At 41.5% G+C, this 19,311-nt stretch overlaps 1 protein-coding gene across 7 annotated transcripts in view; it reads left to right on the forward strand.

Moving 5' to 3' along the window:
* Positions 1 to 16,500, forward strand: part of STX11 (syntaxin 11) — a 50,536-nt gene extending 34,036 nt beyond the window's left edge. For all 7 annotated transcript variants that reach the window (XM_061428208.1, XM_061428207.1, XM_061428209.1 and 4 more), the window contains one exon: positions 14,287 to 16,500. In XM_061428208.1, the coding sequence (XP_061284192.1) occupies positions 14,287 to 15,155 (869 nt within the window). In that variant the 3' untranslated portion in view covers positions 15,156 to 16,500. The remainder of the gene's footprint in view (positions 1 to 14,286) is intronic.
* Positions 16,501 to 19,311: the final 2,811 nt, after the last annotated feature.

Below are 19,311 nucleotides of genomic sequence, written 5' to 3' on the forward strand. Positions count from 1 at the left end.
TGTGTGTGTGTTAGTCACTCAGTCGTATCCAACTCTCTGCTATCCCATGGACTATCTCCTGGAGTTTGCTCAATTTCATGTCCATTGAGTTGGTGATGCTGTCTAACCATCTCATTCTCTGCTGCCCCCTTCTCCTTTTGCCTTCAGTCTTTCCCAGCAGCAACTTCTTTTATAATGTGGCCAATGTATTGGAGCTTCAGCTTCAGCATCAGTCCTTCCAGTGAATATTCAGGGTTGATTTCCTTTTGGATTGACTGGTTTGATCTCCTTGCTGTCCAAGGGACTCTCAAGAGTCTTCTCCAGCATCACAATTCGAAAGCATCAATTTTTTGGCTCTCAGCCTTATTTATGGTTCAGCTATCACATCCATACATGACTACTGGAAAAACCACAGCTTTGACTATATCGACCTTTGTCAGCAAAGTGGTTTCTGCTTTTTAATACACTATCTAGGTTTGTCATAGCTTTCCTTCCAAGGAGCAAGAATCTTAATTTCATGCTGCAGTCATTATCTGCAGTGATTTTGGAGCCCCAAAAAATAAAGTCTGTCACTGTTTCCATTTTTTCCCCTTCTATTTGCCATGAAGTAATGGGACCAGATGCCATGATCTTCGTTTTTTTAATGTTGAATCTAGGGCATTAATATTCTGTCACCTGAGTTATAGGAATAATATAGAAACTGATATCAGAATAGTTGTTTGGTTTTATAGGATCATTTAAAATCACTTGGTCTGTATGGGTTTCTTAAGGAATAGTACTTGAAGTATTTTGAATAAACTACCTCATGAAATAAACTGATTATGGATGGAAAATGTGCAAAGCCGTAACTCCTAATATCATGTTGTGAGTTTCCCAGGTGACGCTAGTGGTAAAGAACCTGTCTGGCAGTGCTGGAGTTGGAAGAGACAAGACTCTGATTCCTGGGTGGGGAAGATTCCCCTGGAGGAGGGCATGGCAACCCCCTCCAGTATTCTCGCCTGGAGAATCCTGTGGATAGAGGAGCCTGGCGGGCTACAATCCACAGGGTTGCAAAGAGTTGGACATGACTGAAGCAACTGAGCACGCAGTATCATGATTGTAAAATACTTAAAAATTTACAGAGTGCTTTTATATACATTTTAAACCTCATTTAATTATCAGAAAAAGAAACCTTTATAGGTAGTGTCATTACCATTGTACAGTGGAGAAACTGACACTCAGAGGTATGAAATGTCTCCATCCACTTTATACAGCTAGAGTTAGAGACAGGAAGGCCTCTGACACCTAGGGGAGCATTCATTCTCCCACACCTCATTTGTTTTCAGGATGAGGCAGTTAGCCAATGAGCTAGACTCTTCCGTGAATGTGCTTGGAAAGTAAAACAAACCCCTCCCCGACCAACAACAAACCTGGCGGAGTGGGGTGGGGAACAGGGCTTATCTCTATAGACATTTATAGGGGAGGTGTTTGCAGGGTGTTTATTGAATTAAAATTGTTCATCTGTTCCTGAAAGAAAGCCTGGCCACTGACTTTATAACCACTGAATCCTGAAGATACCAGTCCTCAGTATCCCGCTTTGGGATTCTTGAACATGAAAATAAAACACAAGGATTCTCTCATTCTTTTTTTTTTTTTAATTAAGTCTTTATTGAATTTGTTAAAATACTGCTTCTGTTTTATGGTGTTTTATTTATTTATTTTTTGCCTCGAGGCATGTGAGATCTTATCCTCCCCACCAAGGATCGAACCTGCACCCCCTGTGTTGGAAGGTGAAGTGTTAACCACTGAACTGCCAAGGAAGTCCCCTCTCTTTTTTAAAAGAATTTCCTTTCCTTTTCTAGGTTGCTCCTTGGTGTTCCTTTTTTACCTGATATCACCTGCACAAAAATGTTGGTGGTGGAAAGTACAGTGGTCCCCTGGCGAGAATAAACCCCTAGAGAACTCTTGCAGTTTACCAGAAAAATGTTCCATAGTTTGTAATCAGGGTCAGTTCTTCTGGATACTGTTAAGTATTCACAGCCTTCTTGAATAGAAAAGAGTCTGGAAGACTATGTATTAGATGTTAATCATTGGCTATTTTACAGTTATTACATATTGCTATTGTTGTTGTTCATTTGCTAAGTCGTATCCTACTTTTTGCAACCCCATGGACTGTAGCCCTCCAGGTTTCTCTGTCTATGAGGTTCTCCAGTCAAGAATACTGGAGTGGGTTACCATTTCCTTCTCCAGGGGATCTTCCTGGACCAGGGATTGAACTTGTGTCTCCTACATTGGCAGGTGGATTCTTTACAGCTGAGCTACCAGGGAAGTCCTAGTTATTATATATAGTGGTATTAAATGATGAGACATTTTTACTTTCTCTGTAAAACAATTCTGTATCATTGGATTATTTCTTCTTTATCTTTTCAAAGAGCAAGGGTTGCTTTCATAATCAGAGAAAAGAAGAGAGACTTTTACAAAGAAAACCTTAAATAATCTGCTGACCCATGGGTATTAGAGTTCACTTATGATTATGATATGAGTAACAAGATGTTAGTAATAAACTGTTAGTGGTAAATCAGCCAATGCACTATTTATACTGATAGTTACTGAATCTGCATTAGTTTTTGAGTGAATTAAAATCACAGAATAGATGATAACAGAACACATATACAGAGTACTTACTCTCTGCTGGACACTCTTCTAAGACCTTTTTTTTTTTTAATGGGAAGATAATTACTTTACAATGCTGTGTTGGTTTCTGCTATACAGTAAGTGAATCAGCCATTAGTGTATACATATCCCCGCCCTCTAGAGCCTCTCTCGCACCACCTCCTCATCCCACCCCTCTGGGTCATCCCAGAGGACCAGGCTGAGCTCCCTGTGTTTCACAGCAACTTCCCACTAGCTGTTTATTTTACACATGGGAGTGTCCACTCAGTTGTGTCTCACTCTTTGTGACCCCATGGACTGCAGCCTGCCGGGCTCCTCCATCCTTTGGATTTTCCAGGCAAGAATACTGAAATGGGTTGCCATTTCCTTCTCCAGGGGATCTTCCCCATCCAGGGATTGAACCGGGGTCTCCCGCGTTGCAGGCAGACTCCTTAACGTCTGAGCCACCAACGCTACTCTCTCAATTCGTCCCACCCTCTCCTACTCAGCTTGGATTATCTCATTTAATTTTCTTCCTCACCTTCTGCAGTCAGTATTTATACATGTGGAAGATAAGACAGAGAGGAGGTGAGTATAAGGAAACGTGACATCAGCAGACATTTGCAAAGCACTTCTCTGTTAGGATTGCCCTCTCTTACTGCCAGGAACCCTGAAACCAGTGAGGAAGCCCAGGCTACTCCCAAAGGCAAAAGAGTTCTCTCCCCAGGCTGAACCCTTTGCCACACTCTTCCACTGCCCTGAGTGGGTATGGCATTCTAAGCAGATTCTACAACTGGGAAGCAGTATCCTGATTGCCTTAAACACTCTGAAAGACTAGTAAGGTCTTAATCCAGTGCTCCTTAGGAACCTGGTTCATGTCACACTAATTTTTATTCCTTTTAGTCAGCAAGAAATGTCTCTGGTTCAGTCTTGGGTGACGAAGGACTGGAACATGGCAGGAGAATGATGTTTGGAGGTTGCATTTTGTCTACCTGGTGTTTACTTTACTGATTTGGACAATACACTTAAAGTGGATGATACACTTAAACTATCTACCTCCATTTCAAAGCTGGCTTTTCAAGTTCTCAGAACCTCTTATCAGACTGAAACTCAGCCAGAGTTAAAGCTGCCTAGCCTCTCTGTGCTGTCCTGCCCCCACTGCTCAAGAACCTCAATTTAGCATACTGCATTATCAAACAGCTTCTGCAGTCTTTCTTGTGGAGGCTGCTTGTGTGTGAGATAGTCTTTTTTTAGCATCATTTTTTTTCTCCTTACCATGCTTATGACCACAATCCTCAAAAGGAAAGGAAGGCTGTTCTCAGACTTGTTAAGAAACACATGCTCCTTTTATGTGTATGCTTTACATTAATGTGTGTATACAGTATGAACAGGAAGTTGTAAATGTAGACTGTCAAAACCCAGGTGTGTAATTAGGCCATGATCATCAGGACAAGGATTTGGTACATTTTGTTTCATATGTTTGTGTGTTTAAATTGTAGCAATGAACTTTGGTTTAAGTGCAGCAGCCTTTACTTTTGAAGAATTATGATTTATCCGTGAGTCACATCATCCTCCTAGGTGCTCTTTAAGAAGAACACAAATTTGGGGGTATAGAGAAACCTAAAGAGGGGTGTATCAGTTAGCTCTGTCAGTATAACAAAATACTCCCAAATTACCATTGTTATTTCTCATCATTTTGAAGATTAAATGAGATAATCCACAATATGTAAAGCTTCTACAATAGTACCTGGCAGAAAGTAAATTCTGATTAGTTCTTCCAGTGGGTTCACTTTGAGGTCGGTCATACAGATGTAGGGGTGGGTCACCTGCAGGGGGTGGCCTCTCTCTCCATGTAGTCATTATCTTCCAGGAGGCTAGTCTGAGCTTCCTGACATGAGGCTTTGGTGTTCTTGGTGCTAACAGGACACAAGCCCCAGTCTGCTAGTGCTATTCAAGCATCTGCTGGCATCATGTTTTCTATTGTCCTGTCTGTAAAAGTCTCATGGCCAAACCCAGATTGAAAGTGTAGGGGAATTGACACTACGTTTTTGTTTTTGAGAATGATACTTTCTGTTTTAATACAAATAATATAAGCATGTATACATACAAGTACATAGATTGCCAGCTTTTGGTGCCCCCTCACTAAAGAACTGTTAAGAACACTTTGCCAGACAGGTCCAGTTGATGTGTTGGCCTCTGCTCAACACAGGCTGGTTCCTCTTCTTTCATGTGCTCTCTCGTTCTGTTGCACCTGCTCTTCTATGCAGACCCCATTTATTGTCAGGGCTGTGAGTTTCCTAGCCCTCTGCCCTCCTGTGAGTTGTGACTGCTGAGAAGCCAGCCGATTACTCTCAATGAAGCTTTACCTCACTCCCCCAGAATACTGAGGGTGATGAACTTTTATTAACAGGGCATGTCTTTTCTGTCAATACCACTTCTTGATCAGGAGGTACTGCTAAGAATTTGTGGCCTTTTTTTGTGTGTGTGCAATCAAATATAGTCTGCCTTTGGTAAAAATTACTCACATTTCTGCTATAAGAAAGATACATTCACTCCTATCATAGAATTCGAAGAAGCCTTATCACATTCAGGCATCAGCCTCTGAAGTCCAGAGGCCTATCCATGATCTGCATCACTTCTGGGCACAGACAAGCCCCCTCAGATACAGCACATCAGATATGGATCCTCTTGATCTAGTTGGGTCAAGAGGATCTGGATCTGTGGATCTAGATGTGGATCCGATAACTAGATAACTTTTTACGATCATATATTGTATCTATATTGCATCTAGATATTATACATACACAGTATATATGATAACATATATTTTAGTTATCTATCAATAGTTATCATAGTTTTTACTTATCATGGACAAATTATCTCCTTATACACACCCAACACATAATGGTGAAAAGGCAAAAGATAATCCCTCAAAACTACAGAAACAGAATACAGGCAGCACTCAGCAATCCACAGCAACTCAGGCCCGTATGGTTAGGTGCCCCACTCCTGGGCCAGTGGAGGTTCCTTGATTAGGACCCAGTTCTCTTGCTTGGGAATGGTTCACTTGTGTCTCTCTACTGCCCTTGGCTCCATCCTCTGAAACATTCTTCCTTTTTCCATAAGAAATGGCTTATGCTTGCTTCTAAATAATTTCTGTGGCCTCATTCTTATAAAAACCCAAGCTTCTAGAGGCCTCTTTTCCTTTGAATGATCTCTGTATCCTTTAGATCATATTTTTGTGCTTGTCATTGCAGGCGTGCATGCTAAGTCGCTTCAGTTGTGTCCAACTCTGTCTGACGCTATGGACCATAGCTGCCAGGCTCCTCTGTCCATGGGATTCTCCAGTCAAGAATACTGGATTGGGTTGCCATGCCCTCCTCCAGGGGATCTTCCCGACCCACCTTTTCTAATATTTCCTGCTTTGGCTGGCAGGTTCTTTACCACTAGCACCACCTAGGAAGCCCATGCTTGTCAGTAAAACTCGCTTAAAAACTTTGAGGATTTCCTTAGAATCCCATAGAGTCCATGCCCCTAAAATCCACAGCCACAGTTCTTCTTTTTTTTTTCCAAGTCAGACAGACCTCCCTTGACTCTGGGCTGAGCATCAGACTGCTATGAGACAGTGACTCTAGGAGTCTCAGAGCCCCTCTTGTCCAGCTGAGAAGGGCTACGAGGCATCACGTTAAATTTTACAGAAGTCTTCTCTCTGAGGCCATTTCTTGCATTAAGAAGCTTGTCTTCCAGCTGAAGAGACTGGAGATATAAAAGATTTTCTTTTCCAATATCATGAGTTCTGGTTTTTCTCTATTTTCTCAAAATAGTGCTTATTAACTGGATAAATCATTTTGCAGCCCATCTGTCCTTTGCAGAACCTTCTATGCAGCTAGAAACACTCAATGAATGCTTCCAAGCTTCTGCCTGGAGAACTTGGCAGCTAGATTCAAAATTCATTGTGTACATTTTCTGTCCTTTATGCTGCTGCAGGCATCACTTTTACCAGTTGTTTTGCTGATAAAGAATGTGGGTTGCCTTTTTGCCTTACAGCTGGAACTGGACATGGAACAACAGACTGATTCCAAATAGGAAAAGGAGTACATCAAGGCTGTATATTGTCACCCTGCTTATTTAACTTCTATGCAGAGTACATCATGAGAAATGCTGGGCTGGAAGAAGCACAAGCTGGAATCAAGATTGCTGGGATAAATATCAATAACCTCAGATAAACAGATGACACCACCCTTATGGCAGAAAATGAAGAAGAACTAAAGAGCCTCTTGATGAAAGTGAAAGAACAGAGTGAGAAAGTTGGCTTAAAGCTCAACATTCAGAAAACTAAGATCATGGCATCTGGTCCCATCACTTCATGGCAAATAGATGGGGAAACAGTGGAAACAATGGCTGACTTTATTTTTCTGGGCTCCAAAATCACTGCAGATGGTGATTGCAGCCATGAAATTAAGAGATGCTTGCTCCTTAGAAGGAAAGTTGTGACCAACCTAGACGGCATATTCAAAAGCAGAGACATTACTTTGCTAACAAAGGTCCGTCTAGTCAAGGCTATGGTTTTTCCAGTGGTCATGTATGGATGTGAGAGAGTTGGACTATAAAGAAAGCTGAGCACAGAAGAATTGATGCTTTTGAACTGTGGTGTTGGAGAAGACTATTGAGAGTCCCTTGGACTGCAAGGAGATCCAACCAGTCCATCCTAAAGGAGATCAGTCCCAGGTGTTCATTGGAAGGACTGATGTTGAAGTTGAAACTCCAATACTTTGGCTACTTGATGCGAAGAGTTGACTCATCGGAAAAGACCCTGATGCTGGGGAAGATTGAGGGCAGGAGGAAAAGGAGACGACAGAAGATGAGATGGCTGGATGGCATCACTGACTCGATAGACATGGGTTTGGGTGGACTCCAGGAGTTGGTGATGGACAGGGAGGCCTGGCGTGCTGCAGTTCATGGGCTCGCAAAGAGTTGGACACGACTGAGCAACTGAACTGAACTGTACAGTTTCCTCATCACTATCCAGCCTCCACTAAGAGTTTGCCTGCCATTTTCCTGGTTTTTGCTAATAGCTACCTCTCTGCTTTTCACCTGCTGTTTGCTCCCAAAGCTGATGCTGCATGTTTTAAGCCTGTCATGGCAACGTGCTGCTTGTAGGTAACAATTTCTCTATCAGTTAGTTTTTGTGGCTTAAGAAACTGCCACATATCTTAATGGCTTAAGCAGCAATGGGCTTCCCTGGTGGCTCAGAGGGTCAAGTGTCTGCCTGCAATGTGGGAGCCCCGGATTCTATCCCTGGGTTAGGAAGATCCCCTGGAGAAGGAAATGGCAATGCTCTCTGGTACTCTTGCCTGGAAAATCCCATGGACGGAGAAGTCTAGTAGGCTATAGTCCATGGGTTGCAAAGAGATGGACATGACTGAGCGACTTCACTTTCACTTTTAAACTTCAATGATTAATTATTTCTTACAGTTCTATCAGTTGGCTCATCGGTTTTCTATTGATTGTCTCCTGGCTCATTTGTGTAGCTGCAGTCACTTGATGGATTAGCTGGGGGCTGGGTTCAGCCAGGATTACTAAGACTCCTGGGTCTTATTCTGTAGGCAAGTCGAGGCTTTTTCATATGTTTGATATCAGGGTCCCAAGTAACAAGCTCTTTTGCAGATGTGCTTTTCAAGCCTCTGCTTGCATTGTATTTACTACTGTCTCATTAGCCAGAGCAAGTTCCAGTCTCATGGCCACACTCCAAATTCAAGGAGTTGGGAAGTAGTCTATACTTCTTGATTAGAGGACATGCAAAGAATGTGTAGTAAAATTTTTTCAACCTTTCACAAGAGTATGTCCATATTTGGGAGGGGAAAATGGGCCTTATAGGAAGTCAGGTTAAGAAAGTATATTATGAATTGATGGTCAATCACATCATGGCAATAACCTAACAATTTGATGCTTTCATAATTATTATGAATCTTGTTGATGGGTTATATGTCATTTGTCCAGTACAAAGGCAGGGTCGCACTGGACACTCAGTTTGCCACAGGCACTAGCTTTTCCTTCCCTGCTGTGCTTAGGTTTGACCCTAGAGGGCTGCTGACCCACTCATAGCTTACATTGTTAAATGCTTGGTTTTTATGTAATTTCTTGGCCTGATACAACCTGTGTGGGAAGTGAGAGGAATGTCAGTAGCAGTATAGGGAAGTAACTGAGATGAACCCTGAAATTGTAACCGTGCGGAAAGAGAAACGTTTTAAAACAAAAGTGCATCATTACACAATTCAGGGATTTTAGTAATGATAATCTGAGTCACCAATAAATTGTATTCAGTTCCCTCTCTTTAAGGAAACAGTGAAATATATCAGTGCAGTTTAGAAGAGCATCACTGACTTGATTGACATGAGTTTGAGTAACTCTGGTAGTTGGGATGGACAGTAAGGAGTACATTTAAACCATTTAGGGAATATTGTTAGAAGTAGTAGCCTCTTGGTTGACTTTCTGTTGTAGTTTTCCTAATGTTTGCACCTTGGCAACCAGGAAACCTTTTAGATCAGTGGGACCAGCTCATTTGGGGCTGAGCTGGGTCAAGAAAGGTGGGCAGGAAGGCACTGAAGGCCACTTCCTTGTGTACACCTTCTAGAGAATCTCCGGCTTCCACGTCCTGCCTCTCTCCTGACCAGTTTGTAGACTTGAGCCTTCAAGTGAACTTAGACCTTCATCTCATTTAGGATCCATGGCTTCACGTTGGTAGGTCTTGGGAAGGAATGACTATCTCTGAACATCTTCAAAGGCCACTTTCTATATAATTGCAGTGCACTTTGCTCGTCCTACTGTGAATGAAATGATAGCTTTTTCAGGGCTTCAGGAGAGCAGTACTGGGCCTGGGACTTGTCTATGACTAGCACAGACCAACAAGCAGGTCCCTAACATTCCGGTGTGTGATGCTGTCCTTTAACCACCCCTTACCTTCTGTGGTAGTGCTTCCCAAGCCTTCCTTGCATCCATCACCATTTCTTGTCTTGTCCTTCAAAAATTATTCATTCTCTGTTCTATTTATGTAAAAAAAAGTTATTTATATTTTATTCTATCTGTACCTATCTTCAAAAATTATTAATTCTACACTTGCAGAGTAGCATATGTTGGCTGCTAACTTAAGCAGATAAATAAAGCTCAACTCCATACTAGTCAACTCGTGTACTTTCCTTGTGTCACATAAGGTGGTAACCTGATTGTAATGCATACATCTTAAAGGAATTAGCCTTTTAAACAAATACTTATGGTTTTGTGGGGTTTTATCTAATTGATAAATCTACAGGACATTATAAAAATGTTGGAAAATAGAGAAGAGCACAAGGAAGTAATTAAAGTGATTTATATTTCCACAATTTGAAGAAAACTACATTTTGATGAAAGCTGAGCACCAAAGAATTGATGCTTTTGAATTGTGGTGTTGGAGAAGACTCTTGAGAGTCTCTTGGACTGCAAGGAGGTCCAACCAGTCCATTCTGAAGGAGATCAGCCCTGGGATTTCTTTGGAAGGAATGATGCTAAAGCTGAAACTCCAGTACTTTGGCCACCTCATGCAAAGAGTTGCCTCATTGGAAAAGACTGATGCTGGGAGGGATTGGGGGCAGGAGGAAAAGGGGACGACAGAGGATGAGATGGCTGGATGGCATCACTGACTCGATGGACGTGAGTTTGAGTGAATTCCAGGAGTTAGTGATGAACAGGGAGGCCTGGCGTGCTGCAATTCATGGGGTCGCAAAGAGTCGGACACAACTGAGCGACAGAACTGAACTGAACATTTTGATGTGTATTATTCAAGCCTTTATTTCAAGACGTTTGCATGACAGCACTGCTCATTCTCTTCCCTTTACAGATTTTTTTCTATCTAAAATGATATTTATGCTTTTCATCCCATTAGATAGCCTTCTAAACTCTGTGATTATGTAGCCATCACTATCTCATTTTTGCACCTTTAAATTATTTTTGAATTCCTGTGAAAACTGTGGTGATGAAAATATTTACAATGATTAGCTTCATATAACTCTGAATATATGCTTAGAATAAATGTACCTAAAACAAGAACACATTTTAAAAGTTTTTAATACATATTATTCAACTGCCCTTCATCCTGCCCTGTGGCATGAAGGATCTTAGTTCTCCAACCAAAGATTGAACCCAAGCCCCCTGCACTGGGAGTTCAAATCTCAACCACTGGACTGCCAAAGAGGTCCCTAAATTATTATTTTTTTAAAATTCTTGCCAGCTTGATGACCAAAAAAAATTTCAGTGGTTTAACTTGCATTTCCTTGTTTTGATAGTAAAGTCCCTCATGCCTCACTTTTTTACACCTGCTGGAAATAATTGAAGGTAGTGATTAAGCAGGGCCACTCTAGAGCTGGACTAGTCACTTACTTGTGACCTTGGGTATGTTCCTTCATCTCCCTAAACTCACCAACTCTGATAATGACAATACCTACTTCATGAAGTCTGTATGAAGATTAAAGACAGTATCACGTGAGAAGTGCTTAGAACATGCTTACTGGCATTACAATAAGTACCTGATACCTACTAACTATCTCCATGTTCTCTGGCACTTATATTTCTTCTTATATGAATTGCCTTTTCATTGTCTTTGCTAGGGCAAGTGGTTTTTCTATTGGTTTTTTTTTTTTTGGAGGGGCAAGAGTTTTTAATATAGTAAGTATGTTAACTCATTATCTACTATATATTGCAATCCCCTCACCCCCACCAACTTGTGCTTTGTCTTTAAATTTTATTCAAAATGAGGAAATATTTAGGTATCAGGTAATTCAGGCCAGGGAAGGCATAGTTTTGGTCCAGCCTGGTTCTTTTTTCTGCCTCTCAACTGTGCTTCTTGGAGTCACTTTCCCCTCAGTGAGAAGGTCTGGTATTGATCTTTGTCATCAGAAAGCAGAAATGGCATTTTAAGCAGGTAACTTGTTGTATTAAAAATCACCACTATGGAATAAAACTTTGCTTAATTTATGTAACTAATGGTCATGGCAGATGGGAATCCATGGTTAATATTTCACCATTTTCCATTTATCACTGAATCCAAGTTGTCAGCATTCCATTAGTGGTGTTGTGAAATTAATTACTTCAAATTGAGGGAAGCTTTTGAGATCAAGATCCCTGATAGATTGAGTAGCCATTAAATGCTCCTACTTTTCTCCTGTTTCCTGCAAATTATATAATAGAAAGAAATCTTTCTATTTGTATAGAAAGATCTTGTATAAAAGAGCAAAATGTTCATTATTTTGGCATATATACAGTATTAATAATGAAAGTCTTTCACTTCACTGGAAAAAATATGGACACATAGAACATTATTTTGCCTTGCTAAACAGGGAATTGATCAGAACCACCCTTATAAAAGCATGGAAATTCTGCTTGAGCTGCCAACTTATTTCAAAAAGCTATTAGAAATGGGCAAATATTGCTGCTGTGTGATGGGTATATGGGAGTGTGTTATATTATTGCTAGTAGGCTTCTGTACGATTGAAATTTTCCATATAAAACTTTTTTTAAAAAGCAGTTTTGTTAACAACATTTACCACTAGCGATATTGGGAAAAATTGAACGTCTTTTACTTCTGATTCTTCCTTTGGCTTTTGCCATGTGATTCCCACATAGATAAATATCTTCTTTCTGCTCACTCCTCCTACTTATTAAAATCACATCAGTCAGTCAGTGAAAGTCGCTTAGTCATGTCCGACTCTTTGCGACCCATGGACTATACACTCCATGGAACTCTCCAGGCCAGAATACTGGAGTGGGTAGCCTTTCCCTTCTCCAGAGGATCTTCTCAACCTAGGGATGGAACCCAGGTCTCCCGCATTGCAGGCGGATTTTTTACCAGCTGAGCCACACTTAACTATTTCCTGATCTCTTTTACTCAATATCGTTCATTAGCTTGTATTTGGGGATTTTGCCCCAAAATATTTTTAAGCACTGAGTCTCAAACAAATACTCAAATTAAAGTATGTATTGGTAATATTGGGCATGCTGCTGCTGCTGCTGCTAAGTCGCTTCAGTCGTGTCCAACTCTGACCCCCGAGACGGCAGCCCACCAGGCTCCCCCGTCCCTGGGATTCTCCAGGCAAGAACACTGGAGTGGGTTGCCATTTCCTTCTCCAATGCATGAAAGTGAAAAGTAAAAGTCAAGTCGCTCAGTCGTGTCCAACTCTTAGCGACCCCATGGACTGCAACCTACCAGGCTCCTTCGTCCATGGGATTTTCCAGGCAAGAGTACTGGAGTGGGGTGCCATTGCCTTCTCCGGATATTGGGCATGAGAGCAAGGAAATTTCAACTTCCAAATTTTATACTTCCTTATTAGATTTTGATCTTTGTTCATTTTGTTGTTTTACTTTAAGCAGGTTCAACTTTTATGTTTTTAAGATAAAAAATTAAACCATGATTTATATCATTAAAAAATTGTTATGATATACAAGACTGAAGATGCTCACCAGTGCTGAAATAGACACAGAATAGACAACACTTAGAGTTGGTCTCAAAGCTTATAAATTGACTATCCTTATTTAACAATCTTTTTTTTTTTTTTTTGCTTCTTATTGGCCTTTATTTTTCTGCAAGTAGACTGAGGCTATCTGATTGCTTGAACTTTGATAAGTAAAGCAACATTTTCAGGTGATGGATACTACATATGCTATAAGTTTAAATCAAGAGATAACAACAATAAATAGTGGTAAATAAAAACTGTTAGATGTCTCAACAGTAAATAGTAAAATACAGAAATTATTTAAATAAGAAAATAAATAAAATGCAGAAAAAGATCCAAAAAATATTCTGAAACTCAAGGCAGAAATTCGTCATTAATGTGTCAATTTTTTTTTTTATAAGTATGTATTTTACTTATTTAACAATCTTTATCTTTGCTAAGGGGATCTCAGGTGGCACTAGTGGTAAAGAACCTACCTGCCAATGCAGGAAACATAAGAAATGTGCGATCAATCCATGGGTCGGGAAGATCACCTGGAGAAGGGCATAGAAACCCACTCCAGTATGCTTGCCTGGAGAATCCTATGGACAGAGGAGGCTGGTGGACCACAGTCCATAGGGTCGCAGATTCCCACAGGATTCAAGTGAATTAGCATGCACGCACACATACATATAGAAAGGGCTTCCCTAGTGGCTCAGTGGTAAAGATTCCACCTGCCAATGCAGGAGATGCCGGTTCATATCTTCCTGTGTGGGGAGGATGCACTGGAGGAGGAAATGGCAACCCACTCCAGTATTCTTGCCTGGGAAATCCCATGGACAGAGAAGCCTGGCAGGCAGTGACTTAGGGGCTAAAACAATGAAGAATGAAGAGGCTGGGCCAAAGCGGGAAAGACCCTCTTTGTGGATGTGTCTGGTGGTGAAAGTAAAGTCCCTTGCTGTAAAGAACAATGTTGCATAAGAACTGCAGATACCTACAAGCTATAAAACACAAAGGTGACTCCCAGTCACATCAGTCCTTCACTCATATGTTTTGAACCATTTAGCTCCTGTAGTGCATTTGTTACCTACACCCAGGAGTAAAGAATTGAGAGTGATGAGCAGTGAGCGGAACATCTATTTTAATCTTTAATTCTCTCAATGCAAATACTTTGACTCTCGCCAGAGGAATTTAACCTCCATGTTTCTATTTGCAGGCAAAATGAAGGACCGACTAGGAGAACTCGTGGAGTTAACCAAGCAGTTTGACCAGCAGTTCCCAGACGACGACGACGATTTTGACTCGCCTCACGAGGACATCGTGTTCGAGACCGACCACATCCTGGAATCCTTGTACCGAGACATCCAAGACCTTCAGGAGGAAAACCAGCACCTGATTGCCGACGTGAGGCGGCTGGGAAAGCAGAACACCCGCTTCCTCACGTCCATGCGGCGCCTCAGCAGCATCAAGCGGGACACCAACTCCATCGGCAAGGACATCAAGGCCCGGGGCGAGAGCATTAACCGCAAGCTGGGCGCCATGAAGGCGCTGAGCGAGCAGGCGGAAGTCCAGCACGGCGCGCACTCTGCCGTGGCGCGCATCGCGCGTGCGCAGTACAGCGCGCTCGCCTGCATCTTCCAGGCCGCCATGCACGAGTACAACTGCGCCGAGATGAAGCAACGCGAGAATTGCAAGATCCGCATCCAGCGCCAGCTGGAGATCATGGGCAAGGACGTGTCGGGCGACGAGATCGAGGACATGTTCGAACAGGGCAAGTGGGACGTGTTCTCCGAGAACCTGCTGGCCGACGTGAAGGGCGCACGGGCGGCTCTCAACGAGATCGAGAGCCGCCACCGGGAACTGCTGCAGCTGGAGGGCCGCATCCGCGACCTGCACGACCTCTTTCTGCAGATGGCCCTGCTCGTGGAGCAGCAGGCGGACACCCTGGACGTCATCGAGTTCAACGTGCAGAAGACCGTCGAATACACCGGGCAGGCCAAGGTGCAGGTGCGCAAGGCTGTGCAGTACAAGAAGAAGAACCCCTGCCGGACAATCTGCTGTTTCTGCTGCCCCTGCCTCAACTAGCAAGTGGCCCCGGGACGCCACACCTCCATCCCCGAGCGGGATGGACGAGGAAGCACTCTGGGGGTAGATTTTGAGGCCATCTGTCCTCGGGTGAGTTGCGCTAATCACTATGGACCTGAGCCCTTAGAGAAAGGAAAAAAAGGAAAAACACGAGGTGCAAGAATTCCAGCCCAGCTCGTACTTGGAACAAGGGTGGATCCCACCCGCTGATTCTTCAGTCACGACAGATGCCAGCTGAAGTTTTCTGAGGTCGTTTAAAGGGCACATAACACCCTTGCCTCTTAAAGGAAGCCACATAAGGAACTGACGTTGTGACTTAACTCTACGGTAGATGTCCAAGGCATGTTTGTACATGAACCTCTAGCCGGAAGTCAATTCTGGATCGGCTCACAGTATGAACTTGTCATCAAAATTCCAGTTCGTTTACCTTATCCTGAAAGTACCTCGGTTCTATTCCTTTTCGAGTGAAACTGACCTTGGGAAAAACTGCACATCTTCCATTTCTGAGTCTTCCTCTGGTTTATGCTGTGCTATCCCCATCTGAATGTATATCTTCTGCTCATGTCCTCTACTTACCAAAATCACATTTAACACTTATTTCCTTACGTCTTTACTTTCAGTATCTTCCATCAGAATACATTATGGGATATTTTTTCCCCAAAAGTTTTTTGAGCACTCAATATTGAACAAGCACTCAAATTGAAGTATGTACATCACATTATATATATTTTTCATAAAAATAATTTAAAATTTATCTTTTTACTTGATAATTATGAAATACACTTATATGTAAATGTAAAGTGCCAATATTTACTAATGTATGTACATAATGACCAGTTGGTTTAGCTTTACCTTTGTAAATATATAAATACCAAGAAAAACATTTTTACTGTGTTGATGTTGGTTTGCTTGTTTTGAGTTTATCTTGCTCCTGTCTGCATCTCCATAGTTCAGTTTGGATCAAAACCACCTGTTTATTTTGAGTTGGTTGGTTATGGTGGTAAAGAACAGATATAAAATGCTGAAAATGCATACAGAGTTAGAAATATTAAAAAAAAAAGGTCAGAAATAATTACTTTTGTTTTACTGTGACCCATTCCTTTCATGCATTGAAATGTAATTTAAAATAGGGATTCCCTGATGGCTCAGAGGTTAAAGCGTCTGCCTACAATGCGGGAAACCTGGGTTCTATCCCTGGGTCAAGAAGATGCCCTGGAGAAGGAAATGGCAACCCACTCCAGTATTCTTGCCTGGAGAATGCCATGGACGGGGTCGCAAAGAGTTGGACACAACTGAGTGAATAGTCTTGTTTTTCAAGTTAAATAAACATTACATTATAAGCATGCTTTTTATGTATTTGTGTCCTGACCATTTAAATCTTTATCTAACTTTTCAATTATTGTTCTAAAAATTCTTCTACCACCTTGTTTGAGGCTGCAGCTGGTGAATGGACCTCTGAATGGGGGTGAGGGGGATGAAAAAGAATTCACACAGGGATGTGTTGCTTTCTCTCCTGAGTTATTAGTAATAGTTTAGCAAAGTCATCATGTTTCGGAGATTTGGTTTCGTTTGCAAACTTTGTAATATCCTTACCTACACTCACCATGTTTCCTGTCTTTTTTATGAATCAACTCTGAACTCTTTCTACTCATTGTTTAATAGATAAGAGGGTTTATTCAGTGGTCATTATTCTCAGGTGCTTCAGACAGTGAAATTTTAAAAGGAGTAGAAAGAATAGCTGAACTCTTTGGAACTCACTAACTAATCTGCTTATGACCATGAAATCTAGCCCTGCTCCTAATTTTAATTTCATGGTTAATATGAGAATTGTGGAAACCAAGTCCCGCTGGATTCTTCTTAGACTTCTCCCAATTCTTTCTCAGCTAATTCCAGGGATGATATGTTTCACCTTTCACCTAATTCCCTTTCTCTAAAAAAAAAAAAAAGTTCACACAGCTCCATTACTAAGTCTTCCATGGTAGTGAAGAGATAACTGGGAATACAGGACATGGGCTATTACTAGTTTCCATAAAAGAGAATACTTCCTGAGTTTACCCCATAATGCATTTTCTTTGTTTGGAACCATTCATGAAAGTCAAGGAGTTTGCTGGTTCTGGGTATTTTTAAATTTTTCACATTGTAAAGTTAGGTAAAAATTTTACTTTAATATACTCAGAGATTTGTGAACTGTTGCTTATTGAAAAGGCAAGCATTTCTCTTTCTGCTCTTCAGTAACTATCCAACTGTGGCGTAGCAGAAAAGAACACAGATTCAGGACCACACTCTCTGGGTTTAAATCATGACTTTGTCACACACCAGCCATATGACTTGTGCTGGTTTCCTCATCTGTAAAAAGGATATGATAGAACCCACCTCCTAAAGTTGTTGGAAGAAGTAAATGACTAAATATGTAAAGGTACTTAGGATAGCGCCTGGCACATGCTAAGTACTATATTCATTATTGTTATTGCATAACTTTCTTGTAGACTGATAGAGCTGCTATTAATTAATAGCTATTAACTTCTGAGGAAAAACACATGCTTATATGGGCTTCCCTGGTGGCTCAGACAGTAAAGAATCTGCCTGCAATGCAGGAGACCTGAGTTCAATCCCTGGGTTGGGAAGATCCCCTGGATAAAGGAGTGGCTACCCACTCCAATATTCTTGCCTGGAGAATTCCATGTACAGAGGAGCCTGGTGGACTACAAAACCATGGGGTCATGATGAGCTGGACACAACTGAGCAAATAACACTTAAACTTCCACTCTTCTGTTAATAATCTTTAATAAAATAGAAGAAACCAAGACCTTATCTTTTTTGAATATTAGGGTTTAAATTTTTTTTTTTTTTTACAATGAAAGAGCTGTTTTCACAGTGGCATTTCATGCTTCTTATATTCAAGTATGTTACGAAGATGAAATAAGATGTTCCACTCCAAAAAAGTTAAGCAGGAAGCAGCTGTTCTGCTCCATGTGACAAGTGCTTTCCCCTGATCCTTCCAAGCTATGAGTCAGAAAGTCCCAGAAGTTCAGCTGTGGAGGCCAGATCACAATAGACCAAAGACTCTTCCCATATCCCACCCTATTTCTTCAAAGCCCTTCCTGGCTCTGACTGCCCTGCCTTGGGGTGGGTGAAATGCTGGCTTTTTCCTTAAGAAAGGGGGCTCCAGTGCCACGAATGGGTGCTGAGAGTGGGGTTTACCTCATCCTGTGATGCTCACTTGGTAAACTCTGAAAGTTGCCTGTGGGTAAGAAGCAGACTTTGAGGCAAACCTGGTCACTACGTCACTTAGGTACAAAATGAAAGAACCAATCACAAAGAACAATAGATCCTTCAGGGGCTGAAGGTAAAATCTTTTAAAGCTATTTTTAAAAACCTTTTTCCTTTAAAAGGTTTGGCTGCACCAGGCCTTAGTTGCAGCACACAGGATCTAGTTCCCTGACCAGGGATTGAACCCAGGCCCCCTGCATTTGGAGTACAAAGTCTTAGCCACTGGACCACAAGGGAAGTCCCTTAAAGCTATTTTTTTTTTTAACTTTTATATTTTACTTTTTTTAAATTAGAGGCTAATTACAATATTATGATGGTTTTTGTCATACATCAACATGAATCAGTCATGGGTATACATATGTGCCCTCCCTCTTGAACTTCCCTTCCATTGTCCTTCCCATTCCATCCCTCTAGGTTGTCACAGCACTGGGTTTGGGTTCCCTGCAGCATATACTGGACTTCCACTGGCTATCAGTTTTACATATGGCAATGCATAGGTTTCAATGCTATTCTCTCATACCATCCCACCTTCTTCCCCCCACCGTGCTCTACCCCCGCCAGCTTAAAGCTATTTTAACATATGAAGAGATTCCGAACTAGCCAAAAGCCACAGACTTTAGGTGGTGACAACTCCAGAAATGTAAATAATAGGAAAGACGCTCACCTTGGATGCATCAGTATCCAGGATAAAAAGAGTTAGAATTTTAAAAAAGCTGATCAATAACATTAAAATGTTTGAACTGTGACATCACAAGAGTTAGTGTATAGTCTTTCAAGATAACAACTTGGAAAGAGAATAGGGTTCTTCTTGTGTCGATGCTTTATATATTCTTGAAAACAGTTCCAATGCTTTGTAGTTAAATGTCACATGCCAAGATTTTTCAGG

This window comes from Bos javanicus, chromosome 9 (assembly GCF_032452875.1).
Source record: "Bos javanicus breed banteng chromosome 9, ARS-OSU_banteng_1.0, whole genome shotgun sequence".
NCBI lineage: Eukaryota > Metazoa > Chordata > Mammalia > Artiodactyla > Bovidae > Bos > Bos javanicus.